The sequence below is a fragment of the Podarcis bocagei genome (genome assembly GCF_964188305.1).
Source record: "Podarcis bocagei genome assembly, contig: HAP1_SCAFFOLD_248, whole genome shotgun sequence".
Taxonomy (NCBI): Eukaryota; Metazoa; Chordata; class Lepidosauria; order Squamata; family Lacertidae; genus Podarcis; species Podarcis bocagei.
The window spans coordinates 50,953-78,572 of NW_027670200.1; the positions used below are offsets into that span (position 1 = coordinate 50,953).

The 27,620-nt window shown below is 47.1% G+C and overlaps 1 protein-coding gene and 1 long non-coding RNA gene across 2 annotated transcripts; both read left to right on the forward strand.

The window, feature by feature from the left end:
- Positions 1 to 27,199, forward strand: LOC308579603 (maestro heat-like repeat-containing protein family member 2B; the record flags this gene model as incomplete). The annotated part of the gene is made up of 13 exons (XM_081214188.1): positions 1 to 370; positions 2,341 to 2,480; positions 3,175 to 3,264; positions 5,567 to 5,683; positions 10,539 to 10,649; positions 12,863 to 13,003; positions 13,523 to 13,642; positions 14,324 to 14,403; positions 14,552 to 14,687; positions 15,504 to 15,599; positions 25,573 to 25,727; positions 26,470 to 26,617; positions 27,014 to 27,199. The coding sequence occupies 13 exons, from the start codon at positions 1 to 3 to the stop codon at positions 27,197 to 27,199; spliced, it is 1,890 nt and encodes a 629-aa protein (XP_081070314.1).
- On the forward strand, positions 21,764 to 25,157 carry LOC308579606. Its single transcript, XR_014004555.1, has 3 exons — positions 21,764 to 22,443; positions 23,294 to 23,412; positions 25,090 to 25,157. It is a non-coding gene; the product is annotated as an uncharacterized lncRNA (long non-coding RNA).
- Positions 27,200 to 27,620: the final 421 nt, after the last annotated feature.

The window sequence follows — 27,620 nt, forward strand, 5'->3', positions numbered from 1 at the left end:
ATGACGACCTTCCTGAATAAGCTCCGGGGCCTGAAAAAGAAGGACCAGGAAAGTAATGAAAACATCCAGGAGAGCAACCAGGGGCAGCGGGACAAGGTGGAGGCCCCGTCATCTAGTCTGCAACAAAGTGCCACCCACGACCCGGCTAGCCAGAGAACCTCCCAGCTCTTGCCCATGCTGATGAAACCTTCCCAGTCACATGCGGAGGTCAGGAGGAAATCTCAGGCTCCTTCGGTAGTCTTCCCAGACCTGGTCAAGCGTCAGACCAGCACTGCTCAGCCAGTTAGCAGCAGACAGGACTCCAGGCAGCAGCGGCACTTGTCCCTGGGGAAAAAGAAGAGCCCTGAGGATTCTGGGCCAGTGTTCCCAGGTGAGTAGGCAGACCCAGATCCCCTTTGGGTTCCCCTTGGCAAGGCCTGCGTCATCCGAGGCCGGGGTCTCTCTTGGTTTCCTTGATCTCTGGGCGCAAGTCCCACCCACCCCACCCCTCCTTTTTAAGAGGCGTGTAACATGGAGCAGGGACTTCCAGGTGGCTGCCCCTGTTCTGTTCTGCATTGCTGGGGGTTGGACTAGGTGACCCCGCAGGTCCCTTCAAACGCTACAGTTCTATGATCCCTTCTCAGTTATGCCATGCATCTGCTATCTGCACTTTCCAGAAACCATTTTTCCCAGTTTGGTGAAAGGGGACAAATTCAACACAGCGCTAAGCAGATTGCCACATTTGCTCAGACATTTCTGCTTTCCTGGTGGGACAACCTACCCGCTCTTTCCCCCCTGCATGTTTTGTTCTGGGGGTTCGCCTGCCTACCCCTGAGCCAATTAGGGGGTGCTTGGGGGCATATGGGGAGAAGAGAGGGTGGGGGAAGCCCAATTGTGCTAGCAGAAGTCCAGGGTGCATGGAACGTACACACATGTGGGAAGTGTCTTGTAATTCTGGATATGCAGGAGTTTACAGTGAAGAGCAACGACAAAGTAGTACTAGGAGCCGTGGGGAGCTCTTTCATTAAGAGGTCCCTGATGAAGGCTGGAAATGACCCTCAGCCACCCCAGAAAGACCGCTCCCCTGAAAGTTTACCCCAGTATGATAGACACCAGGTGGTGCCATTTGTTTTGTTTTTTTTAAGTTTTTTAATTAAATTTTACAAAATATAGAAAAGATACAAAGACAAGGACAAGAAGAAACTAAAAACACAAAATACAACAATACACACATTAAGCATAAAAATACAAAATACAAAAATACGTACGTTAGAAACTGATAGTAAAAAGAAAAAGCACATATAAGAAAAACACAAAAATTCCTTCTTTCTTAATTTTAGATCTTAAATTCACATATTCTCCTGACTTCCTCGCGTCCCCCGTTCTTGTATCCCTTTTCAAAGTTGGTTCAGCAAATTCATAGCCCATTAATTTATCTGTTGTTGGTTTAATCTTAGATTTTATCTTGTTACTAGAACCCCCACAATTCATTTCAATGTCATCAACATTCAGAAATTTTACAATATTTCTGCAAATAGATATTAAATTTCCCCCAATCTTCTTCCACTGACTCTTCTCCCTGGTCTCGGATTCTGCCAGTCATCTCTGCCATCTCCATGTAGTCCAGGTGGTGCCATTTGAAGCGTGCAGAGATGACATGGTGCGGCCACCCTTTGGGGCTGCCATTGCCGGTCCAAGGAACTGAGTTCTGTGGCCCCTTTCCCACGACCTGCTTCCTGAACCTTCGTCCGGATCCGTTTGCCAAAGTTTGTGGGGATGTTGAATGAGGTCAGCGAGTGAGCGCTCATCCCAATTCATTCGCAGGGAGATGAGACAATGTCGCATCAAGAAAATGCAAGCTCCCGCTTTCCATTCTAGTTTCCCTGTCACTTTTCCCACCACGAAAAATGTCCAATTTGGAGCCTGTTGGGGAGCGGGAAGAAGAGTTTGGATTTGATATCCCGCCTTTCCCTCCCTTTAAGGAGTCTCAAAGCGGCTAACATTCTCCTTTCCCTTCCTCCCCCACAACAAACACTCTGTGAGGTGAGTGGGGCTGAGAGACTTCAGAGAAGTGTGACTGGCCCAAGGTCACCCAGCAGCTGCATGTGGAGGAGCGGAGACGCGAACCCGGTTCCCCAGATTACGTGACTACCGCTCTTAACCACTACACCACACTGGCTCCACACCACACTGGGAAGTAGGTTCATTGTGCAAATCGCTTCAGCCGAGCAACTTGACTCTGCCGATGTGCCATTGAATCCCATCTGGAAGGAGCAACTGGAAGCCCCCTGACCAAGAACTGACCTTTCCTCTCGTCTGCCTCACATACTCACCTCTCTCTTTCTCTTTCTCTTTCTCAAGAACTCTCAGATGAGAAATTTGGATACTTGTGGGCGAGTAAGAAGCTGCTGAGAGGAAGATCGCTTAGGGAAACTTTGGAGATGATGGATGAGCGGGAAATTTTGGACACCATCCTCAAACACCTCCAGCCAGCTCCCCAGGTGCGTGTGATGCAGGCTAAAGGTAAAGGTACCCCTGCCCGTACGGGCCAGTCGTGTCCGACTCTAGGGTTGCGCGCCCATCTCACTCAAGAGGCCGGGGGCCAGCGCTGTCCGGAGACACTTCCGGGTCACGTGGCCAGCGTGACGAAGCTGCTCTGGCGAGGCAGCACCAGCGCAGCACACGGAAACGCCGTTTACCTTCCCGCTAGAAAGCGGTACCTATTTATCTACTTGCACTTAGGGGTGCTTTCGAACAGCTAGGTGGGCAGGAGCTGGGACCGAGCAACGGGAGCTCACCCCGCCACGGGGATTCGAACCACCGACCATGCAATCGGCAAGCCCTAGGCGCTGAGGTTTTACCCACAGCACCACCCACATCCTTTATGATGCAGGGGAGAGTTGATTTAAATCAAATCAATTTAAAATCATGACTCAAATCACTAGCCAGTAAGATTTTGGGAATAATAAATTTTCAGAGTTGTTTTTTGCAGTTATATCAAAAACTACTGATTTGGTTATACTGTTAGAAATGCATAGACAGATAATTATGATATTTCTAGTCTAGTCTATTTCTAGGCATGCATATTTTTTAAAGAGAAGACAAGTGGCAAATAAATGGCAACTGTTCTCTAGACAAAAAAAACACGACACTTTTCTTAATTTTATTCCCTTTTCTTTCCGACTTTAAAAGCAGACCTCCAGTGTCCACAGAAAATCGACTATCTTGTCCCTGAGAGCAGCAGTCCCTGGCCAGCAGAAGACCTCTAAGCCAGGACCTGAGAAGGTAAGTTCTGAGTATCGTAGATGACACCGGGTGGGGTGGGGTGGGCAGCATACAATCTGAGGAAAGAAGAACAGAGAAGTTTTACTTCCTTTCTTACCACAGGCCTTGTACATAGCAGGGAGACACTGAACAAAACATTCAGAGGCAAAGCTCCCTCAGAACTACCAAGCCAATCAGAGTGCAGGCTTCCTCAGTAAGCGTCAGCAAGCAAAACCTCCACCTTTCCCTCTTTTGGTTATTTGGCTTGAACATGAACACAATTCACCTGGAATGACCTCCTGTGGGAAGGGTGAACTTCCAGCAAAACATTTTCTTCAAGGAGCGTGGGAGGTCGTCCCCCCTCTCCTGCTTAGCACACTCAGGCCCTGAGGGACAAGCTAGAGAGGGCCGTAAAAATCTGGTCTCCAGCTGTTTTTGAACTGCAATTCCCATCGTCCCTGACCACTGGTCCTGCTAGCTAGGAGTGATGGGCGTTGTAGTCCAAAAACAGCTGGAAACCCAAGTTTGGGAAACCCTGATCTAACACTAATATTTTAAGGAGCTTTGAACAAGGGTTCTGTGGGGGAAGCAAGATCATTCATGGGGCTTCTAATGTCTGGTGCAGACAGAACTCTGGTTTCTTCTGAGCCCGAGGGTCCACAGCAGTTGGCTCCCCCTTTCCCCCTTTGGGAAAAGAGAGGGGGCAGAGCGTTTGGCAGTCTCCCTCATTGAGCAAGTTGACCAACTCTGCCTCTTCTGGCTGTCCCCGCAGGGAATACAAGGAGATCGTCTGAACGCAACCTGCTGCTCAGGTTTTCTCTCTGTCTTGGCAACCAACAACAACAACAACAACACTAATAATAATAATAATAATAATAATAATAATAATAATAATAATAATAATAATTTATTATTTATACCCCACCCATCTGGCTGGGCTTCCCCAGCCACTCTGGGCGGCTTCCAAAAGAATATTAAAATACTATAATACATCAAACATTAAAAGCTTCCTGAAACAGGGCTGCCTTCAGATGTCTTCTAAAAGCCTGGTAGTTGTTGTTCTCTTTGACATCTGGTGGGAGGGCGTTCCACAGGGCGGGCGCCACTACCGAGAAGGCCCTCTGCCTGGTTCCCTGTAACTTGGCTTCTCGCAGTGAGGGAACCGCCAGAAGGCCCTCGGCGCTGGACCTCAGTGTCCGGGTAGAACGATGGAGGTGGAGACGCTCCTTCAGGTATACTGGACCGAGGCCGTTTAGGGCTTTAAAGGTCAGCACCAACACTTTGAATTGTGCTCGGAAACGTACTGGGAGCCAATGTAGGTCTTTCAAGACCGGTGTTATGTGGTCTCTGCGGCCGCTCCCAGTCACCAGTCTAGCTGCCGCGTTCTGGATTAGTTGTAGTTTCCGGGTCACCTTCAAAGGTAGCCCCACTGTGGCGTAGGTGGGGTGCCAGAAAAGAGAACACCCTCTCCCAATTTCAGTCACGCAGGGTGGGTGGGGAGACCCATAAGAAGCTGCGGGTGCAGGTACTAGTTTTCTTAAAAAGCGGGAAGAACCTAGGGTCAGTTTATCTAGGACAAAAGTGTGTCGTAAGAACGAAAGAGGAGCCTGCTGGGTAAGACCAGCAGCCTGCACAGTCCAGGATCCTGATCTCACAGTGGCCAACCAGATAGAATCATAGAATCATAGAATCCTAGAGTTGGAAGAGACCACAAGGGCCATCGAGTCCAACCCTCTGCCAAGCAGGAAACACCATCAGAGCACTCCTGACATATGGTTGTCAAGCCTCTGCTTAAAGACCTCCAAAGAAGGAGACTCCACCACACTCCTTGGCAGCAAATTCCACTGGCAAACAGCTCTTACTGTCAGATGCCCGTGGGAAATTTGAAAGCAAAATTCGAACACAGAGGCCTTCCCCCTCCTGTGCTTTCCAGCAACTGGTATTCAGAAGCATTCCTGCCTCCAGCTGTGGAGGCAGAGCAATTAGGACATGCTGAACTCTTCAGCTTTCAAATTCCTCAAATGAGGGGTACTAAAGAGTTGTAGCATTTCAGAAGATACTGTGGTTAAATTAATATAATTTAGTTTTGTGTGGTAAGTAAACTGTGTGTCAAATTGCATACAAATCATTAAAACAATTGTCTAGTACTTGCAACCTATTATTATTATTATTATTATTATTATTATTATTATTATTATTATTATTTAGCATTACCTGACATTTTCAGAAGGTGAAATTGAAATTCTTTGGTTTTCGAAAAGCAGTTTATGTAACTGGTGTGGTCTCCTCACTGTGACTCACCCAAACCTTCCCCACCCCTTAGACTGTCCTCTATAGATACTACGGACTCAAACTACGGGATTCCAGGAACAAAGATACAGTCCACCAATACTTGCACTTACTTCTAAAGTTGCCTCTTGAAGAGGAAACAGTCAGAGAGGTGAGTGAATTCCTGTGTTCCCATAAAGTCCTAGGCAGTGCTACACGGTTTTGACAAATGTACAAGTTTTTGCCAGCGGATCCCACTAATACAGCACATTTATTCAAACATTGGTTGGATGACTGCATCACAAAATTACCTGTGCAAATTTTGAAAGATAGCAATGTTTTGTTTCAAACATTGTTTCTGAAAGTGCAGATTTACGTGTGTTATGAGAATTATAAGGTCTAAGATATAAAATAAGTGTACCAAGCAAACACACACACACACACACACACACATATATAATATATATATATATATATATATATATATATATATATATATATATATATATATATATGCAGGTTTTGGTGTCTTCGGGTGTCTTCCCGTGTAAGAGTTGGGGTGTCTAGGCGACGTTTCGACGAGGTCTCACTCGTCATCTTCAGGCTGGTGCTTTCGGCTTCTTGTTACTGGAACAGAGCAGGATCTCAGTGTTTGAGTTCCTATAAATACTGTTGAGGGGGTGTGGTGTATAGCCTCCAACGTTCTGGGCAGAGAGGAAGTTCCCAGGTTAGTGTGCCTTTTCTTCTTTTGTTCATTAATTACTTGAGGGATATCTTGAGTGATTTCTTGAGTGATATTCTGAGTACCACTTAGGAGGGTCATTAGGTGTGGATTAGTTGCTAACGCTTTCGTGTCTTGACCTCTTGAGCTTGTGAAGAGTTTTTCTGAGAAGATGGCTGTACTGCAAATAGTTGTGCTCTAGCTTGGCTTCGTGTATAGGGGCGAGCTGTGGTTTTGTGCCCTGTGCCAGCCAGATCTGTGTAGGGATTGCAGGGGGGTGCAGCATCCGGAGGTGCCACTATGGTTTGGCTACTGGATGGTGTCTGTAATTTATCTGTGGAGAGGGTCTGGGTTTGGGTCTGGTGTGGTTGATTGGAGATGGCGTTCTGTGTGCCTCTGGTTCTGGTGTCGGTTTTTGTGGGGAGGGCTAATTTCCAGATGTCTGGCAGGCGGGACGTGTCGTCACGCTTGTTCATGTTGTGAGGGTGTTTCTCTATCTCGATGGCTTCCATGATTATTCTCTTGTGGTGATGTTCCATGTTAAAGAGCAATTTGGAATCTGCAAAATTAATTTCGTGTCCTGTTTCTTTCATGTGTTGGTAAAGAGAGGAAGTTTTTTCTTCTTTTTTGACGGCATTCTTGTGTTCTGCGATACGTGCATTTATTCGTCTGTTTGTTTGTCCAATGTACGTGGCTGGGCAGACTTTGCAGGGTATTTCATAGACCCCTTGGTTTTCTAGCTGGATTTTATCTTTGGGGTTTCTGAGGATATTGGCTATTTTTTGGTTGGTGCAAAAGGCTGTTTTGATATTGTGTTTATGGAGGATTTTGCTAATTTTATCTGTAGTGCCCTTGATATAAGGAAGGAGGGCCATGCCATTGTTTTCTTCTGTGTCTTGGTTTTTGGGGGGTGTTTCTTTTTGGATTAGCTTCGTAACCCTGTTTTGCTGGTATCCGTTGGCGATTAACACATTTGAGAGATTCTGTAACTCAGTTGTCAAGTGGTCTTTGTCAGCCAGGCGTTTGGTTCTGGAGATGAGAGTCTTGGCTACGGAGTTTATTTGTGCAGGGTGGTGGTGTGATTGTGCATGTAAGTAGCGGTTGGTGTGTGTTTTTTTCCGGTAGATAGTGTGTCCTAGGGAGCCATCAGGTTTTTTGTAGATTAGGACGTCAAGGAAGGGAAGTTGGTTGTTGGCTTCTATTTCCATAGTGAATTGTATTTTGGGGTGTAGGCTGTTGAGATGTGTGAGGAAGCTATCTAGTTTTTCCTTCCCGTGTGGCCAAATTACAAAGGTGTCGTCAACATATCTGAGCCAAAGTTTGGGTTTGTGTTCTGACTTGTCTAAAGCATTGGTTTCAAAGTGTTCCATGTACAGATTTGCGATGACCGGAGAGAGGGGTGATCCCATAGGTGCTCCTTCTATCTGTTTGTATCTTTGTCCATTGTGGATGAAGTACGTGTTGGTTAGGCAGTGGTTGGTCAGGTCCAGGATGTATTCGGGGGGATTGTATTTGTTTTGAATGGCTGTCAAGGCTTCATTAATGGGCACTTGTGTGAAGAGAGATACAACATCGAAGCTCACAAGTAGGTCATCGGGATGTAGGTTTTGCTTCTTTATTGTTTCTATGAACAATAAAGAGGTGAGCCTATGGAGCTGACTATTGGTCTGAGGGTTCACCTCTACAAAATCTCCATAGGCTCACCTCTACAAAATCTCGCTAAATTTCTCGCTAAGCAACTTCAGCCCTATGCAGAATCTATCGCTTCACACGTTACAAACTCCTTCCAGTTCATAGAAACAATAAAGAAGCAAAACCTACATCCCGATGACCTACTTGTGAGCTTCGATGTTGTATCTCTCTTCACACAAGTGCCCATTAATGAAGCCTTGACAGCCATTCAAAACAAATACAATCCCCCCGAATACATCCTGGACCTGACCAACCACTGCCTAACCAACACGTACTTCATCCACAATGGACAAAGATACAAACAGATAGAAGGAGCACCTATGGGATCACCCCTCTCTCCGGTCATCGCAAATCTGTACATGGAACACTTTGAAACCAATGCTTTAGACAAGTCAGAACACAAACCCAAACTTTGGCTCAGATATGTTGACGACACCTTTGTAATTTGGCCACACGGGAAGGAAAAACTAGATAGCTTCCTCACACATCTCAACAGCCTACACCCCAAAATACAATTCACTATGGAAATAGAAGCCAACAACCAACTTCCCTTCCTTGACGTCCTAATCTACAAAAAACCTGATGGCTCCCTAGGACACACTATCTACCGGAAAAAAACACACACCAACCGCTACTTACATGCACAATCACACCACCACCCTGCACAAATAAACTCCGTAGCCAAGACTCTCATCTCCAGAACCAAACGCCTGGCTGACAAAGACCACTTGACAACTGAGTTACAGAATCTCTCAAATGTGTTAATCGCCAACGGATACCAGCAAAACAGGGTTACGAAGCTAATCCAAAAAGAAACACCCCCCAAAAACCAAGACACAGAAGAAAACAATGGCATGGCCCTCCTTCCTTATATCAAGGGCACTACAGATAAAATTAGCAAAATCCTCCATAAACACAATATCAAAACAGCCTTTTGCACCAACCAAAAAATAGCCAATATCCTCAGAAACCCCAAAGATAAAATCCAGCTAGAAAACCAAGGGGTCTATGAAATACCCTGCAAAGTCTGCCCAGCCACGTACATTGGACAAACAAACAGACGAATAAATGCACGTATCGCAGAACACAAGAATGCCGTCAAAAAAGAAGAAAAAACTTCCTCTCTTTACCAACACATGAAAGAAACAGGACACGAAATTAATTTTGCAGATTCCAAATTGCTCTTTAACATGGAACATCACCACAAGAGAATAATCATGGAAGCCATCGAGATAGAGAAACACCCTCACAACATGAACAAGCGTGACGACACGTCCCGCCTGCCAGACATCTGGAAATTAGCCCTCCCCACAAAAACCGACACCAGAACCAGAGGCACACAGAACGCCATCTCCAATCAACCACACCAGACCCAAACCCAGACCCTCTCCACAGATAAATTACAGACACCATCCAGTAGCCAAACCATAGTGGCACCTCCGGATGCTGCACCCCCCTGCAATCCCTACACAGATCTGGCTGGCACAGGGCACAAAACCACAGCTCGCCCCTATACACGAAGCCAAGCTAGAGCACAACTATTTGCAGTACAGCCATCTTCTCAGAAAAACTCTTCACAAGCTCAAGAGGTCAAGACACGAAAGCGTTAGCAACTAATCCACACCTAATGACCCTCCTAAGTGGTACTCAGAATATCACTCAAGAAATCACTCAAGATATCCCTCAAGTAATTAATGAACAAAAGAAGAAAAGGCACACTAACCTGGGAACTTCCTCTCTGCCCAGAACGTTGGAGGCTATACACCACACTCCCTCAACAGTATTTATAGGAACTCAAACACTGAGATCCTGCTCTGTTCCAGTAACAAGAAGCCGAAAGCACCAGCCTGAAGATGACGAGTGAGACCTCGTCGAAACGTCGCCTAGACACCCCAACTCTTACACGGGAAGACACCCGAAGACACCAAAACCTGCATTCCTGTACCCGTGAAAATCTACGAAAGCATATATATATATATATATATATATATATATATATATATATATATATATATACCACATGTCTGAAACAGTACAGGGAAAAGTCCTGAAACCATTTTGTCTCTCCCAAACTGACCTCAAATGTTTCTCTGCAAGGAGGGAGGAAATGAGAAAAACCTCCCCATTGTCTCTTTGCTCACAAATCCTGCCATAAGGGCACATTTAAGATATGAATAGGGCAAGCCTGTGACCTGGACTCAGGAATTAAGTAGTTAGAATAGCCAGGCTGTCCAGGTAAACCCATTAGCAGCCAGGTAACCCCACCAACATTTTTCTGTCAGACAGGATTCTGTTGTAGATCTCCCCTTCTCTGATGTATGTATGATGTATTGGGGGGGGGCAGGTCTTGGGCTCCAGGGTGGGCAAATTCAAAATGTCTTGCGTGTCATTGTTTGGGGTCCCTCCTGCCTCCTGCGTGTGGTTGTGAGCACCCTGTTGCAACAGTTCATAAAAATCAGGCTTACTAGCTGCTTTGCTTCTCAAGATTCTCTGGTTGGCCTGTTATTTTCTCCTACCGATAGAGAACCTGCAAAAGGACTCTATGGGCTCTTGGGTACCCCATAAGGGAAAAGGAGCAGTTTTTTCCTTATAACACGTGCATCATTCTCCCTAGGGAATTTCTGAGGCTGTCGGTGTGGCTTCATACTGCCATTTATATCAGATGCTGATGGCGCTGCGTGATTTCGGCCATGCAGTCATTGCAAGGAAGATTGAGATGTCTGAGGTAAGGGTGTCAAATGAGGAAGGAGCATTGCAAGAGTGTAGCTCAGCCATCCCCAACCTGGTGCCCCTTCCCCATCTGTGTGTTTTGAACTGGAACTCCCATCAGCCCCAGACAGCATGGCCAATGGTTAGACACGATGGGAGTTGTAGCACAACAATATCTGAAGGGTACCAGGTTGAGAAGATCCTGGCAGATTGGGTCCTTACTGCTATTTTTTATATATATATATTATATTTTTATTGGTTTTCAAATACAAAAAACAAATTCATACACTCCATACATCTTAATTAAATCTTACTTCTCTTTTTGACTTCCCTCAATTTGTCTGCAATTCCTTCCCTTTATTACTTTTAACACATTTCTGCCATTTTAACCATTTCCCCTCACAGAGCTTCCTTAAAACTTACAAACGTAATTTGATTATCACTCAGTTTTTGCATATACTGGATAAACTTTTCCCAATCTTCTTTAAATCTTTCGTCTCGTCGATTCCGGATCCTTCCAGTCATTCTATCCAGTTCTGCATAGTCCATCATTCTAGTTCTCCATTCTTCTATCGTAGATAGCTCCTCCTGTTTCCATTTCTGGGCCATCAGTATTCTTGCTGCTGTCACTGCATATAAAAATAACTTCTTTTCTTTCTTATTTATCTCCATTCTACTTCTCTGTTTATTGTCATTGCAAATTGTGCTTGTAACACTTTAAAATTCATTTTAGTTTTTTTATCTTCAGGACTGGTAACCAATCTCTTCTCATTCTCCATTATTTGTTTTAAAATTTCTTTTTTCCCTTTTTCTCTCAATTTATTGGGTCCTTAGCTGCTATTTAGATCCACATCAAAGCATACGAAACAGCCTCTGGGTCCTATTATCTAGAACAGGCATCCCCAAACTCAGCCCTCCAGATGTTTTGGGACTACACTTCCCACCATCCCTGACCACTGGTCCTGTTAGCTAGGGATGGGAGTTGTAGTCCCAAAACATCTGGAGGGCCGAGTTTGGGAATGCCTGATCTAGAAAAACAGACCTGTGTTGGAAGAGAATGAATCCTCCTCCATTTCAAAATATGCTCTTTTTCAAGGGATGTGATCCTTACCACTCCAATAAAGGAATTAGATCTGCTAATGCTCTCAGTATGTAAGGCCAGAAACTTCCTCTGGGTGTATGTCTCAGCCATCCTTCTGACGTGGGCTCCAGCAGTCCTGTCTCTGTGGCTCCAGATCCTAGATCTAATCTGATCCTTTTGCTCAGTCAGTCAGCCAAACAGATTCGTTAGAAACCATTGGTCATCCCCAAAGTACAAGCAATACAAAAGTGCACTGACTCATGTTTTTAGCTTGGTTGTTGGATGCTTGGCTGGCATTTCTTCAATAGTGGAAGCTAATTTTGGTGGGTGGGGGGTTGTCTCCTGGTTACCATAGAAGATAGAATCACAGAGTTGTAGAGTTGGAAGGGACCCCAAGGGTCATCTAGTCCAACCCCCTGCAATGCAGGGATCTCAGCTCAAGCATCCCTGACAGATGGTCCTCCAACCTGCGACAAAGGAGAGTCCACAACCTCCTGAGGGAGAGTGTTCCACTGTCAGAAAGTTTTGAATGAAGAACCTCTTAGTGTTTGGAAGAGGGGACACCTCTCCAACTGAGGGCAGGGAGCAAAACCCAAGAGAGAAGGCAGTCGGCAGGTTGGGAGAGGCAGAGAGAAAGAGGAGAGAGGTTTCATCTGCAACCAGCTTTTGAAAATGGGGTGCTCTCGGGCAAGCGTTCATCTGCCTTATGGGAGTGCCTGCTGGCCACATTCCACTATGTTTTAGAGTAGACCCATGGAATTTAATGAACATGACTAAGTTGGGCCCATTCATTTCAACCGGTCTACTTGAAGCAAAGCATAGTTGAGTATCACTCTCTGTGTTCACCTCCATATATTTGTAAATGAGGCAAATTGTTACAAAGGCATAGTAACTGCGTGCACATCTAACAGTTCCATAACCTGAGGGGGCCTTGGGGTCGTGTGCCCCTGACTCTCCTCTCCTCCTCCAACCCAGCTGGAAGGAGATCAGAACCTTTTCCTTCCATTTTCAGTTAACGTCCATCAAGTGTTACTTCAAACGCCCCAAAGGATGGATAATATTCACTGTGATTTGTTCAAAGGAGGCAAGAAAAATGAAACCCAGGAGTGTGTTGCCCCAAACTCACTTTCCCCACCCTTTCCCTCCAGAATACAGGGGAGAGGAATGCCAGTATCACCATCATACTTTGCTACGGGCAGATGGCTCTTGGGGCGCGGCCTGAAGACCTCCTGCGCTTCATCGAGCTCATTGTGGCAGAGCTCCTCTTCCAATTCCAGAACACCAGGAAGGTATGGCTCTCATTTTCCCACGGACTTCTGTTGCTTGTTCTCTCGGCACTGAGCAGACCTCCTGAGCTCCGTCAAGGTCCTTGCACCACATGCCTTCAGACTGGGCCCTAGGGCAGGGTCTCTGGCTTCATCCACCGAAGGGTTGTAGACTGGGGTGTATACTGACTCCACACGTAGGACCAAATGGGGTATTACAGTGGTACCTTGGTTCTCAAACTTAATCCATTATGGAAGTCCGTTCTAAAACCAAAGCGTTCCAAAACCAAGAAGCACTTTCCCATAGAAAGTAATGCAAAATGGATCAATCACTTCCAGACTTTTAAAAACAACCCCTAAAACAGCAATTTAACATGAATTTTACTCTCTAACAAGACCATTTCTGGGTTAGGCTTAGGGTTAATTTTAGGGTTGGGTTCGTGTTAGGGTAAGGATTAGAATTAGGGTTAGGGTCAGTGTGGCTTTATGTTGCCTTGTGATTTGGATTCAATCTCAATTTCATAAAATCCCTTCTCCTTTTAGGACGAGGCTCTGAAAAAGAGCCTTATGAAGGCAGCCATTCTCACAACCGAGGCGCTTGTTCAAACGAATGTGGGACATGTCATCTTCCCACACAAAGTGGAGCTCACCATCTGCATCATTGTGAGTAAAGAAAAAAGAAAAAGAAATCTCCTGGGGGGGGTTTTCCAGAGCGTTTTTTTTATATATAGCTGTGTAGGTCTAGCTCTGGTAAAATGTCGGTGTTGCAGGTTCTGAGCATCTGGCCCCAAACAATTTCTGGGTGGTCACATTCTGCTCCAGCTCAAGTTTCCAACCCCTCTTGCAAGGCAGCCCTCCATTGTGGCAACCTCAGCAGGATGTCACCAGCGCCTAAGGAAAAGAGGCTAGGTTGTCCCAGGAGGAGAGGGCTGTCCATGGCTCCTAGCCATGATTGCTATGTTCTACCTCCACAGAGGAAGGAAGCAATGTTTCTGAACATCAGTTGCTGGAAGCCCCAGGCGGGGAGAGGGCTCTTGGGCTCATGGTCTGCTCCCTGGTTTCTCACCGCTGTGAGAACAGGATGCTGGACTAGATGGGCTATTGGCCTGGTCCAGAAGGCTGATCTTACCTTCTTCTGAGGTAGAGCTCTGTCCAGGTGAAAGATGGATCTCATTCCCAGATCCAGGAAGCCCACTCTTCTCCCCTGGGAGGACCCACTTGCCAACTGCAAAGGTGCTGTCCAGAGGGCTGGGCTGGAGAGAGAGCGCAGGTCAGGGCTTGGAGTGGTGGTGGCAGCGATGGTGCCTCCAGGTCTCTGACGTGCTGTGTGCTTCCCCACAACAGGAAATCATTGAAGAGGAGCCGTTGGGATCTTTCTCTATTTCTGTCCTGCACCACGCCATCATCACCGTCACCTGCATGACGTAAGTACAGGGAGGAACTTCTCACTGCCCCACCTATTCCTGGTCCTTCCCTTGCCATACACTTGGCCAGACACACTGCATATTTCCTCACCAGGTTTATGGACTGCTGGGTGCTGAGCATTTCCTCTCCTTTCTCTTTCCTCTTCAGTGCCGTGAGACCACCGATGGACTCCATGCTTCGGTCTGAGCTAGTGAAAAAAAGCACCAAGAAGGTGTTTTCGTTGCCCTCCTTGAAACTTACAAAACTCAAAGCCGGGAGTCCCACACAATCATCACAGAGCCAGGTGACTGGACCTTCTGCTTCTCGGGATATGAATGGAGGAAAATGGGGTTGCCAGGTTAAAGGATTTGAGGGCAGAGAGTCTGGGCCGTGTAAGCTACAGATAACGCTGCCACAGACACTTGGCCCATCACAATGATGTAACAACCAGAGACTTTGGGTGTATATTTTTGATTGTAATCATGTTTCAATATTAACTGCATTTAACCTTTGGCTAGAATGCATCCACGAATGATTCCTGCATGCCTGCATTTTGTGACTCTCATGCCTCCCTCCTACACTGCATTTAATTTTGTTTGCTTGTTTGTTTATACGCCGCCCACCTGATTGGGTTACTCCAGCCACTCTGGGCGGTTTCCAACAAATTAAAACACAGCAAGACATCAAATATTTAAAGCTTCCCTATGCAGGGCTGCCTTCAGATGTCTTCAGAAGGAAGTATAATTATGTATCTCTCTGACATCTGATAGGAGGGTGTTCCACAGGGTGGGCCCACCACCGAGAAGGCCCTCTGCCTGCTTCCCTGTAGCCTCCGTTCTTGCAGTGAAATAGAGTTGAAGAATGTGTGCTTCTCCAGCTGTGCTGCCATTGGCCCCAGTCAGCACAGAACCATAGAATCATGACAGGTGGTCATCCAACCTCTGCTTAAAAACCTCCAAGGAAGGAGGGGACTGTTGAGCTCACGTCTTCCTTGCGGGTTTCCCACTGGGTCATTGCTTGGCCCCTGTGGAAAGGGGCTGCTGGACTAGAAGGCTCCAGAGCACATGGGATTTCCACGGGGGTCTTCAGCTTTTAACTGCTTTTGCTTCTCTCCTTTCAGGACTTTTATCAGCAGACGGTCAACGCCTGCCTCAACATGCTCACCAGCTTGCTGTCAGAGGCCCCCTCTCTGGAGGCGCTGCAGGATATATTAGTGGTAAGGGAGCCCCCAAGATGTCAGAGCAGGGGGAGGCAGCAGATCCTGTTGAAATGATTGCACGGGGGGGGCGTCTGTGGCCAACTCACTGGTTGTGGATGCTGATGGTGAACTGGGCCTCTGTTCTGCTAGGAAGGCTTGTGCAAGGCACACATCCGTTTCCTTTCAAAGATATGTCCTCTGCTGATGGCATAGAATCATAGAATCATAGAGTTGGAAGAGACCACAAGGGCCATCGAGTCCAACCCCCTGCCAAGCAGGAAACACCATCAGAGCACTCCTGACATATGGTTGTCAAGCCTCTGCTTAAAGACCTCCAAAGTAGGAGACTCCACCACACTCCTTGGCAGCAAATTCCACTGTCGAACAGCTCTTACTGTCAGGAAGTTCTTCCTAATGTTTAGGTAGAATCTTCTTTCTTGTAGTTTGGATCCATTGCTCCGTGTCCGCTTCTCTGGAGCAGCAGAAAACAACCTTTCTCCCTCCTCTATGTGACATCCTTTTATATATTTGAACATGGCTATCATATCACCCCTTAACCTCCTCTTCTCCAGGCTAAACATGCCCAGCTCCCTTAGCCGTTCCTCATAAGGCATCGTTTCCAGGCCTTTGACCATTTTGGTTGCCCTCCTCTGGACACGTTCCAGTTTGTCAGTGTCCTTCTTGAATTGTGGTGCCCAGAACTGGACACAGTACTCCAGGTGAGGTCTGACCAGAGCAGAATACAGTGGCACTATTACTTCCCTTGATCTAGATGCTATACTCCTATTGATGCAGCCCAGAATTGCATTGGCTTTTTTAGCTGCCGCGTCACACTGTTGGCTCATGTCAAGTTTGTGGTCAACCAAGACTCCTAGATCCTTTTCACATGTACTGCTCTCAAGCCAGGTGTCACCCATCTTGTATTTGTGCCTCTCATTTTTTTTGCCCAAGTGCAATACTTTACATTTCTCCCTGTTAAAATTCATCTTGTTTGTTTTGGCCCAGTTCTCTAATCTGTCAAGGTCGTTTTGAAGTGTGATCCTGTCCTCTGGGGTGTTAGCCACCCCTCCCAGTTTGGTGTCATCTGCAAATTTGATTAGGATGCCCTTGAGTCCATCATCCAAGTCGTTGATAAAGATGTTGAATAAGACCGGGCCCAAGACAGAACCCTGTGGCACCCCACTAGTCACTCTTCTCCAGGATGAAGAGGAACCATTGATGAGCACTCTTTGGGTTCGGTCAGTCAGCCAGTTACAAATCCACTGAGTCGTAGCATAGTCAAGACCGCATTTTACCAGTTTCTTTACAAGAATATCATGGGGCACCTTGTCAAATGCCTTGCTGAAATCAAGGTAGGCTACATCCACTGCATTCCCTTCATCTACCAGGCTTGTAATTCTGTCAAAAAACGAGATCAGGTTAGTCTGACATGACTTATTTTTCAGAAATCCATGCTGACTATTGGTGATCACAGCATTCCTTTCTAGGTGCGCACAGACTGTTTGCTTAATGATCTGCTCCAGAATCTTCCCTGGTATTGATGTCAGACTGACTGGGCGGTAATTATTTGGGTCCTCTCTTTTCCCCTTTTTGAAAATAGGGACAACATTTGCCCTCCTCCAGTCTGCCGGGACTTCGCCTGTTCTCCAGGAATTCTCAAAGATGACTGCCAGTGGTTCTGAGATCACATCTGCCAGTTCTTTTAATACTCTTGGATGCAGTTCATCTGGCCCTGGAGACTTGAATACATCTAAACTAGCCAAGTATTCTTGTACTATCTCCTTAGTTATTCTGGGCTGTGTTTCCTTTGCTGAATCATTTGCTCCAAATTCTTCAGGTCGGGCATTGTTTTCCTTATCGGAGAAGACTGAGGCAAAGAAGGCATTGAGGAGTTCAGCCCTTTCTGTGTCCCCTGTTTGCATTTCACCATCTTCTCCTCTGAGTGACCCCACTGTTTCTTTGTTCTTCCTTTTGCTACGAACATACCCATAGAAGCCTTTTTTGTTGCTTTTAACCTCTCTAGCAAGCCTGAGTTCATTCTGTGCTTTAGCTCTTCTGACTTTGTGTCTACATGTGCTGGCTATTTGTTTGAATTCCTCTTTGGTGGTTTCCCCCCTTTTCCATTTTTTGTACACATCCTTTTTTAATCTTAACTCAGTTAAAAGTTCTTTAGATAGCCACCCTGGCTTCTTTAGGCACCTTCCATGATTCCGTCTCATTGGTATTGCCTGAAGTTGTGCTTTTACTATCTCCCTCTTAACAAACTCCCAGCCATCATGAACTCCCTTTCCTTTTAGTATTACTGTCCATGGGATCTCACCCAGCACTTCCCTAAGTTTTATGAAGTCGGCTTTCTTAAAATCAAGAAATTGAGTCCTAGTATGCTTGGCTGCTCCTTTCCGCTGTATAGTAAACTTCAGAAGAGCATGATCACTCGCGCCTAATGATCCTTCCACTTCTACCCCACTAACCAGCTCATCAACATTGGTTAGGACCAGATCTAAAATGGCTGTTCCTCTTGTTGCTTCTCCCACTTTCTGAACAATGAAGTTGTCTGCAAGGCCAGTGAGGAATCTGTTTGACCTTATGCTCTTGGCTGAGTTTGACATCCAACAAATGTCTGGGTAATTGAAGTCCCCCATTACTACTATCTCCCTTCCTTTTGCATACTTGGCCATCTGTTCCAGGAAGGCATCATCTATGTCCTCCGTTTGGCTTGGGGATCTATAGTAAACTCCCACAATGAGGTCTCTGTTATTCTTCTCTCCCTTAATTTTGACCCAAATGCTCTCACTTTGGCTTTGAGGTTCTAAATCTTGGATCTCTTCACAGGTATACACATCCCTGACATATAACGCCACTCCTCCTCCTTTCTTGTCTGGTCTGTTTCTCTGAAATAGATTGTATCCCCCCATTATTACATTCCAATCGTGGGACTTATCCCACCAGGTTTCAGTGATGCCTATTATGTCATATTTAGTTTGCTGTACCAAGAGCTCAAGCTCATCTTGTTTATTTCCCATGCTTTGCGCATTAGTGTACAGACATTGAAGTCCATTAATCATTCCCCCGTGTCTCTTATTTAAGGATTTTTTCCTCCCACCACTAGGTCTGTGTGCTGTTTGCTCCATTTGGTCTATGACATTTGGATGATCATCTTCATCAGTTGATAGACTCCTACCTTCAGGAGCACTGTCTCCCTCCCCCACATTAGTCAGTTTAAAGCCCTCCTGATGAGGTTTCTGAGATTTTTGGCAAAAACGTTCCTCCCAACCGTTGTGAGGTGCAGCCCATCGCTTGCCAGAAGTCCATCTTCAAGAAACTGCAGTCCGTGATCTAAGAATCCAAACCGTTCCTGTTTACACCATTTGCGAAGCCAGCTGTTCACTTCCACTATTTTTCCTTCTCTCCCTGGGCCACGTCGTTCAACTGGGAGGACAGATGAGATGACAATTTGTGCATTTAATTGCTTCAATTTCCTGCCCAGAGCCTCGTAGTCTCTTTTGATCTTCTGGAGGCTATTGCTTGCAGTGTCATTGGTTCCCACATGAACCAAGAGGAAGGGGTATTTGTCAGTGGGTTTTATGATTCTTTGCAGACGTTCAGTTACATCTTGGATCTTAGCCCCGGGGAGACAGCACACTTCCCGAGACATCTTGTCAGGCCCACAAATCACTGCTTCTGTTCCCCTCAGTAGGGAATCCCCTATCACCACTACACGCCTCCTCTTAGGTTTGGTCGGGGTTCTTCCATGAGCTGTCCATTCCAAGGTCGCCTGCACATTCCCTGAGGACTGACTTTGTTGCTCGTCTTCATTTACCTGATCGACCGAAATGAGGGAGACATCCTCAAATGGAGTCTGCTCTTCGTCTTCCAGGCTAGGGGAGAGGACCTCGAAGCGATTGTGTATTTCTAAACAATCAGAACGAACTCGGGGCCTCCTACTTCTCTGAGTCACGTTTCTCCATATATCTGGCTCCTGTGTTGGTGAACTAGCCTCCTTCTCAGGGGAGTCCCCTGTCTCCTCCTCGATGGAGACGGTGTGGTCTGATCCTTCCAAGAAGATCTCCAGCTCTCTAATTCTTTGGAGCGTAGCTACACGTTCCTCCAGTTGCTGGACTTTGTCTTTTAAGAGGGCAATCAACATGCAATTGCTGCAGGTAAAGCTGCCTGCAACCTTTGGCAAGATGGCAAACATTGCGCAGGAACCGCAGGCGACAGCAGCTGTTCCCTCCCCCTCCATCTTGAGAATGTGCCGTTGGGGGTGGCTGCAGCGGTCCTCCTTCATAAAAAGCGTGAAGACAGGACAAATAATTTCCCCCACAAAAAACCTAGGTCTCCCCCAACAAACGTTTGAAACTAGCTCCCCTAGATCTAAAATATGGATCAAACTGCCCGCTGCCCTGCTAGCTCTGATAAGCTCCTCCCACAGCTAATCACCTTCCTCAACAGAAACCCTGCCCCCTCTGACCTTTGCACAGGGAGAACAGCTAATCAGCCACAAAGAAACACAAACACACAAGAGAAAACCCTTTTTGCTCCTTCTTCAACTGCTTTCCTGCTAGCATATGGGGAAGGGCCGTGGCTCAGGGGCAGAGCTTCTGTTTTGCATGCTCAAGGTCCCAGGTTCAGTCCTCAGCATCTCCAGGTGGGGCTGGGAAAAGGCTCTCTGTCTGAAACCCCAAAGGGCAACTGCCAGTCATTACCTGTGGCCAACACCAAGGTTGGTGGATCAATGGCTGCGCTTGGTCTAAGGATGCTTCCTGCATTCCATGGCTATGGCTGTGGTGAGGTGTGTGTTGTATTATTGTAATTATCACACACACAAATGACAGATCGCAGGGTGGTTCACAACATGAAAATACAAAATGAGAACACAAAATACACAGTAAAACAAAAACAAACCAAGGGCCAATTAATTTCTAATTCTATTAATCTTCAATGTGTTTCATTTAATGGCTTCTTTTTTCTATATCTCAAGTTGTTCTTATTTTGTTTGTAAGCTGCCTGGAGTCCCTGTCAGGGAAAAAGGTGGGGTATAAAATGATGATGATGATGATGATGATGAAGTAGAACAAATTGCAGCAAACTTTCTCCTTTACAAAACAACCCCTTTTTGAAATTTGTCCCCTCTATGGTCCCAGCATGATTGATCCAGCCAGTAGCCAAAGCTTTGTGAATTTGCAGACCCGGATTAATGGTTGTCCTTCTATGTGATGATGATGATTTCTCTCCCGCAGCACACAAATGGCTGGATTGACTCCACAAAAATCTATGAGCGCGAAAGAGCTGTCAAGAGCACCAGCTTTCTAATGAAATATGTTTCTGAGCATTTGGACTTTGATGTGAGTGACCAAGGCTTAATGCTGCAATTTCATATTTGTGGTTTTTTTAAATGTATTAAATTTCCATACTGCTCTTCATCTGAAGATCACAGGGGTGGTTTACAATATAAAAACACAGGAATACAATAACAGATCATTCCGATTAGATAACGTGAATGGGTCTTTTTTCATTTTCCTTTTTAACTTGCTTTAATTTGTTTTTAACTTGTCGGATTTTCTCCGGAAAGGGTAAATCTAGATTCAATGGAGGCAGGTTACAGGGTGGGATACAGGCTAGCATTTATACTGACATAATGTTTTATGGATGCTGTGTAAGACACTGTGGTGTAGTAGTTAGAGTGTTGGTCTGAGACCTGGGAGAGACCCGGGTTCAAATTCCCCCGCTCAGCAGTGACTCTCATTGAATGTGACCTTGGGGGCCTGTGACTGCCTCTTGGCCTAGCCTACCTCTCAGGATTGTTGTGGGGATTAAACGAGGAGGAGGAGACTAGAAAGACCTTGAAGCTGCCTCAGAAATAGATGGGCCGCCAATGCAGCTGTTTTAAGAATGGTGTCCCATGTTCTCAGCCCGAGGCCCCCACCAGCAATCTGGCCACAGCATTCTGCATGAGCTGGAGCCGGTGAAGCAGATTCAAGGGCAGACCCCCTAGAATACATTGCAGTAATCCAGCCTTGAGGTTCCCAAAATATGGACTGCAGAATATGGTCAGGCTATCCCTGTCTAGGAAGAGCCATAGTTTGCAAACCAGACAAAGCTGGTAAAAGGCACGCCTAGCCCTAGAAGATATTTGGGTCTCTAGCTGCCAAGGTGTATCCAGGGGTACCAGAAACTAGACAGGTAAAAATGGACTTGGTCTACCCAGGATTCAAGCATGTTGCTTTTATGAATTGTGCGTTTCTGTATACCTTCTCCCGTAATGTCTGCGTTTTGTTGTGGTGGTTTGGAGAACTGCATTGCCAAATTTCTGGATTTTGAAGGAAAACCTGTGTCTTGGTTGGCGTATTGCTTTGGAAAGTTCAGGTGTGAACTAGATGGACTTTCCCCTGCTCCCCAAAGCGGTGTGGCATGGCCATCCCAGGGGAAGGTGCCAGCCAGTGCTATTTTCCTAGAAAAAGAGGTGCCAGGACTCACCATGAACTCACCTCCCTCATTCTCTTATAATGACAACAGCGCCCACCTGAGAGGTGCCAGAACTGAGTTCCAGTGAGTTCTGGCTGGAGAAAAGGCCCTGGGGCAAGCCTTGGGTGGGCCACCTAAGCACAGATCTCTTGCCCTGCGCCCCTCTGCCACCTTTGCCGCCTGAAAGCATGCCAGACGGTTTTCTCTTGCTGGGCTCTGTGGGACGAGGACTGACTGTGCATCTCTCTCTCCACCTCCTAGATATCCCAGGATTTCCCCCTTCTTGGACAGCTGGTGGCGCTGTTGTCCCTCCACCTCGCAGACAATGTGAAGGAGATTGGCCTGCTGTCAGCGGAGGCCTTGTACCATCTCCATTACATCATGATAGCCAAAATGGGTGAGGGCGATGCTGGGAAAGGGTGTGTTTCTTGCAAGCCACAGGGTGGGAGATCTGCAGCCCCCCAGAAGCTGCTCCAACTCCCATCATCCCTGAGTGCTGCCCATGCTGGCTGCTGCTGGGGTTGACGGGAGCTCAGGAGGGCCAGAATTCGTGCCAGGACTGGCCTGACGCAAACACCCCGTTGGCCAGAGACGAGAGGTCAGTCTGAGGGGAGGGATTCACTGCTGAAGAAGACAAGAAAAGCCGCCTGGATCAGACCAGTGGCCCACCCCAGTCCAGCATCCTGTTCCCCCAGGGGTTGACCAGATGCCTCTGGGAAACCAGTAAGCAGAATTCGAACTCTGACTGTGGAGGCCCAGCATAGCCATCCTGGCTAATAGCCATGGGTAGCCTTCTCTTCCATGAATTTGAAAGCCATCTTGGTCCGTGGCCATCACTGCCTCCTGTGGCAGGGAGTCCCAAAGTTTAACTGTGCACTGCATGAAGAAGGACCATCCTGAAACTTCAGTTTCATTGGAGGTCCCGGAGTTCTTGTGTTAGGAGGGAGAGAGAGAAAGCTTTCTCTCTCTCCACTTTCCCCTTGCCATACATTGTATCTCCTCTTCCTCACCATTTTTCTAAACGGAAAATCCCCCAACTGCTGCGACCATCCTGAAACTTCAGTTTCATTGGATGTCCCGGAGTTTTGGTTGCCCCCTTCTGAACCTTGCCCAGTTCTGAATTCTAATTTTTGAGGTGAAATTGAGAATCTTTTTGTGGGTCGCAGTGGGGAAACTGGAGGTTGTGTGCCGGGAGCACTAATGCTGTCTTCTTTTGCCTGCATATCCCCATCCCTGACCCCGTTTAGCTAAGAAGGTGGAGATGAGGCGTAAGAACAGGAAAGGCAACGTGGTCAAATGGTTCCGAGAAGACTTCTTCATCCCTGGGCCCGCCATCTTTTACACCGACATCTCCAACGTGGCCAAGGTAGGTGTGGCTTTTTGGACTGTTTCTTGCTGAGACTGCAGCCAGCTCTCAGTTAGCAGCCCACGCCTTCTAGGGGATGAGGGAGAGATTCAGAGCAGTTCACATTTAAAGCCAAAGCTATCAAATCCAGGCTTCCTGAAACAATATGAGAACGGAAACATAAGCTGCCTTTGAAATTCATACATCCTTGAGTTTTTCAGTGCCATTTCCTGGCCAAACAGTGTCTACAAAAAGGATTGTGCAAGCTAAAAGTGTCCAGAAAATGAATATATTAGTGTAAATAACATATGGAAATGCATTGTATTAGAATAAATTTTTTGAAGCCAAGCACCCATTGGTCTAAACTGCATGCCAAATTCTACTTACAGTGGACGCTTGGGTTGCGAACGTGATCCGTGCAGGATGCACGTTCGCAACCCGCAGCATTTGCAACCCGTGTTTGCGCATGCGCGGGTTGCGATTCAGCACTTCTGCGCATGCACAAAGTGGTACTTCCGGGTTTCAGTGGTCTGCAACCTGAAAAAACGCAACCTGAAGCGGTTGTAAACCGAGGTATGACTGTATTCTAAAAGGTCACATTACACAAAACGATAGATAGATAGATAGATAGATAGATAGATAGATAGATAGATAGATAGATAGACAGATAGATCCCAACCCCAAACTACTCAGGCACTGCCACAACTGTGAGCCCTGGATAGAGATCCGTATGCATTACAAGCTGCAAGCTGCCAGGCCAATGGATCCTGCAGGAGAATTGTGGAGTAGCCCTAGCCGTGCATCTGATGGGCCACTGCGGTGAGGAGAGCTGCTTCCCTGCATGTCTGACCTTTTCTGGATCGAGAAGAGGCAGTGTGGTGCAGTGGGTAGAGAGTCTGACCAGGCGCTGGGAGACCTAGGGCTCAGATCCCCACTCAGCCAGGAAACTCATGGGGTCAGTCACGGTCTCTCGGTCTAAACTCCCTCATGAGGATGAAATGGGGAGGAGAGAGAACCAGGCATTGCCACCTTGGGCAGAAAAAGAGGATGAAAAGTTGACCCATTTGGTGCCCGTTTCATGAGGCACTGCCAAGCCAATGGGCTATGCCAGGCTTCCTCAACCTCGGCCCTCCAGATGTTTTTGGCCTACAACTCCCATGATCCCTAGCTAGCAGGACCAGTGGTCAGGGATGCTGGGAATTGCAGTCTCAAAACATCTGGAGGGCCGAGGTTGAGGAAGCCTGGACTATGCTAACATTGTGGTGGATGTTTTTGACGTATATTAAGAAATAAACACACAGCCTGCAGGTTCCCACCTAATCTGACTTCGTTTGGCATTGATTGATTATATAACTGATATCCACTATTACTGGCCCTCTCTGTTTCTGCAAGAACAGTTGTCTTATTTTCTAGTCTGACTTTAGATTGTACCTCTTCATGTTCCAAGGTCATAACCAGTTTTAGATGGGGATTGAAAATAGGAAGGCGTCACCTGACTCTTAGTTTTGTTTGTTGTGAAATCTTTCAGTCACTTAAATAAACATTTAAATAGAATCAGAATTGGAGAGTTGGAAGGGACCCTGAGGGTCATCTGAGGCAAAGTGGATGTGTCTTTCACTTGGTTTGTCCCTTGGACTACTGAAAAGTGGTCAGATGCGGAGCAAAAGAAAACTTCCTCGTCTTTCTTCTTTGTGCCAGGCTTTTGGGGAGCACCTCACGCCCAGCCAGATCAACGAAGTCGTGTTGAAGGCGATTGACAACCTGACCGTGGAAGACAGAGTCGTCTCTCAGGCCTCAGGAAAGCTGCTGAGTTCCTTCCTTGAGGAATGTGGGGTGGACATGGAAGATGTAAGGCTCAAAATGGAGGCAGGGGGAAGCAGGTTTCCTCTAAATTAAACGTTCTCTTTGGATGTAGAATCAGCTTGTTTCTAGGGGTGTAAGAAGGCATTGATTTCCACGTTTGTGGATTGCGCCTCTGTTTCCATTCTGCTGCAGTTCAGCTTCCAAAAAACAACCACCATGTTTTTAATCTCAGTTTTGTTTTGTTTGTTTTTCGGGGGGGGGGTAATAATCACTTTGAGCATCTTTTTTATCTTGTCATATATCATTCCCCCAAAATCCCTCATTTTCTTTCAGGTTCACCACACTTTCTCATCCTGGTCTTCTTTTATCTTCTTCCAGCTGCCCATAGTTGTGAAGGAGATTTACAACCATCTCCACAAAATATCAGACACCCACACTAAGAATGAGACACTCACAGCTGTAGTCAACCTTGCTGCGAAGCGCCTGAACCCGGTCGTAGATAGCCTGTTGGACTGCTCAGTGGAGTGTGATGAGTAAGGGCCTCTTAGAGATGAGTGTGATATGGGGGGAGATATCCATTTTGCCTGCAAATCTCAGGGCGTCTCAGATGCCCTGCATAACCTGCGATCCACCAAGCCAGGCCACAGCCCATCAGCCATGGATGGAGATTTCCCAACTCTGGGGCATCTCCCAGGTTTTTGAAGTAGAGCTGCCAACTTTTTGTCCCCTGGAAACTGCTTGCTCTGCAGGAATGAGGCTTTCTTCCACGCTGTGAAAAGCAGTACCCACTGTGGATCAAACCTATGTTCAAGATTCAGGTGGAAGCCATGCCAGGTTTCCCCCCCCCCACCTTCAAAATTCGCACTATTCTGAATTTTTCAATGCAGTTCTCCAGTCAAGTAGCGCGCGCGCACACACACACACACACACACACACACACACACACACACGTAGGCACACAAATGCATGAACTGGTGGAAATAACATATAGAAAGACATAAAATTAGAGGAGATTGATTTGCAAAAGGTGTTTAAGAGGCAAAACTGGATATGAAAATCTGCAAAGTGGAAATGGGGAGAGCTGAATTTAAGTGGGCTTTCTTAATTTATATTTCCGTTTCCTACTTGCAAAAAATTGTGCCCCGAGTTACATATCAAAAAGGGGAATAGTAGTTTCTTTCTTTGCTAATGCACGTGCGATATCAAGGAAATACAGAAGGCCTGACTTTTTTTAAGAAAGGGAAAAAGGAAAAATTCTCTTTGGACAAATTGCAGAAGTGCTGCAGCGATCTGGAAGGCCTTGGTCTCCGATCCGTACTCCAGCATCAAGCTGCTGAGACCCCTCCTGAAAAGGCTACAGGGTGAAGACCCCAACACAGAAGTCACGTACAGGCGACGCAGCACTTCTCAGATGCCAATAGCGGTACGAAACCACTCAGTATCTCTCTCCTGGGTGGTTCTTGAATGGGAGCTGGGTGGGGCTGGGGCTTCTGGCTGGGGGGGGAGGGTTGCATCTTAATAACTGGCCTCTGGGGTTCTTCCCAGCGGCATCTTAGTGGTCCATCACTGTGGGGGGGGGTCTCCTGGAGCCCAGCCCTGGCTCAGGGGCAGAACACCTGCTTTGTATGCCAAAGGGCCCCAGCATCTCCATGTCGGGGTGTCCCTCGCCTGGAACCCTGGACAGCCACTGCTAGTCAGTGTAGACAATACTGAGTGAAATGGACCAGGGGTCTGAGTCGCGTCCTGCATAGAGAGTTGGGAGATCTGGATCTGACGATGTCCTCTGCTGAATGCTGTTCTCCTGTCCTTGTCCCTCCAGGCTACCAACGCTTTGTGTCTGATCCTGTCGCTACCTGAGGCTTTGGATGTCCTGCAGAACAAGTTCCCCCAGCTGCTGCTTGCCCTTATCACTCAGATCTATTTTCTTTTTGGGTCGAGCAGAAGAGTTTCGAGGGCGACAAGTCTCATGCCGGAGCCCCCTTCGCATCTCCCTCCGCTGGCGTAAGGGACCTGCCCGTGCATTGGGGGTGGCCCTCCCTTCTCTCTCTGGGCGCTTGCAAGCCTGACCGTAGCAGTGATGGCTCAGCCCTCCCCCAAGAGATAGGCTTCACTTGGACATGGAGTGTGCTGGTCCCGGGGGGAAGGTCAAAGTCCGGTCCTGGGTCACTAGCCTGGAAACAGTTCACAAGGTCCGAAGCAGGAAGCCGGGCGGGGACAGGAACACTGGAGGGTCAGGTCTGGGTCCGGGCAGGAACAGGTACTCCACAACGACGTTGCTCCCGCAACCTGGGACCGGGCTGACTGGCCTTTATCTTCTCTGAGGCCAGGGGCGGCCCCGGCCCCCAGGAGACCCGCCTCTCCTGGCCTTAAGGTGAGCACTCCTCCTGGGAGAAACCAGTTCCCTTCGCCTCTCTGCCCTGAGCCTC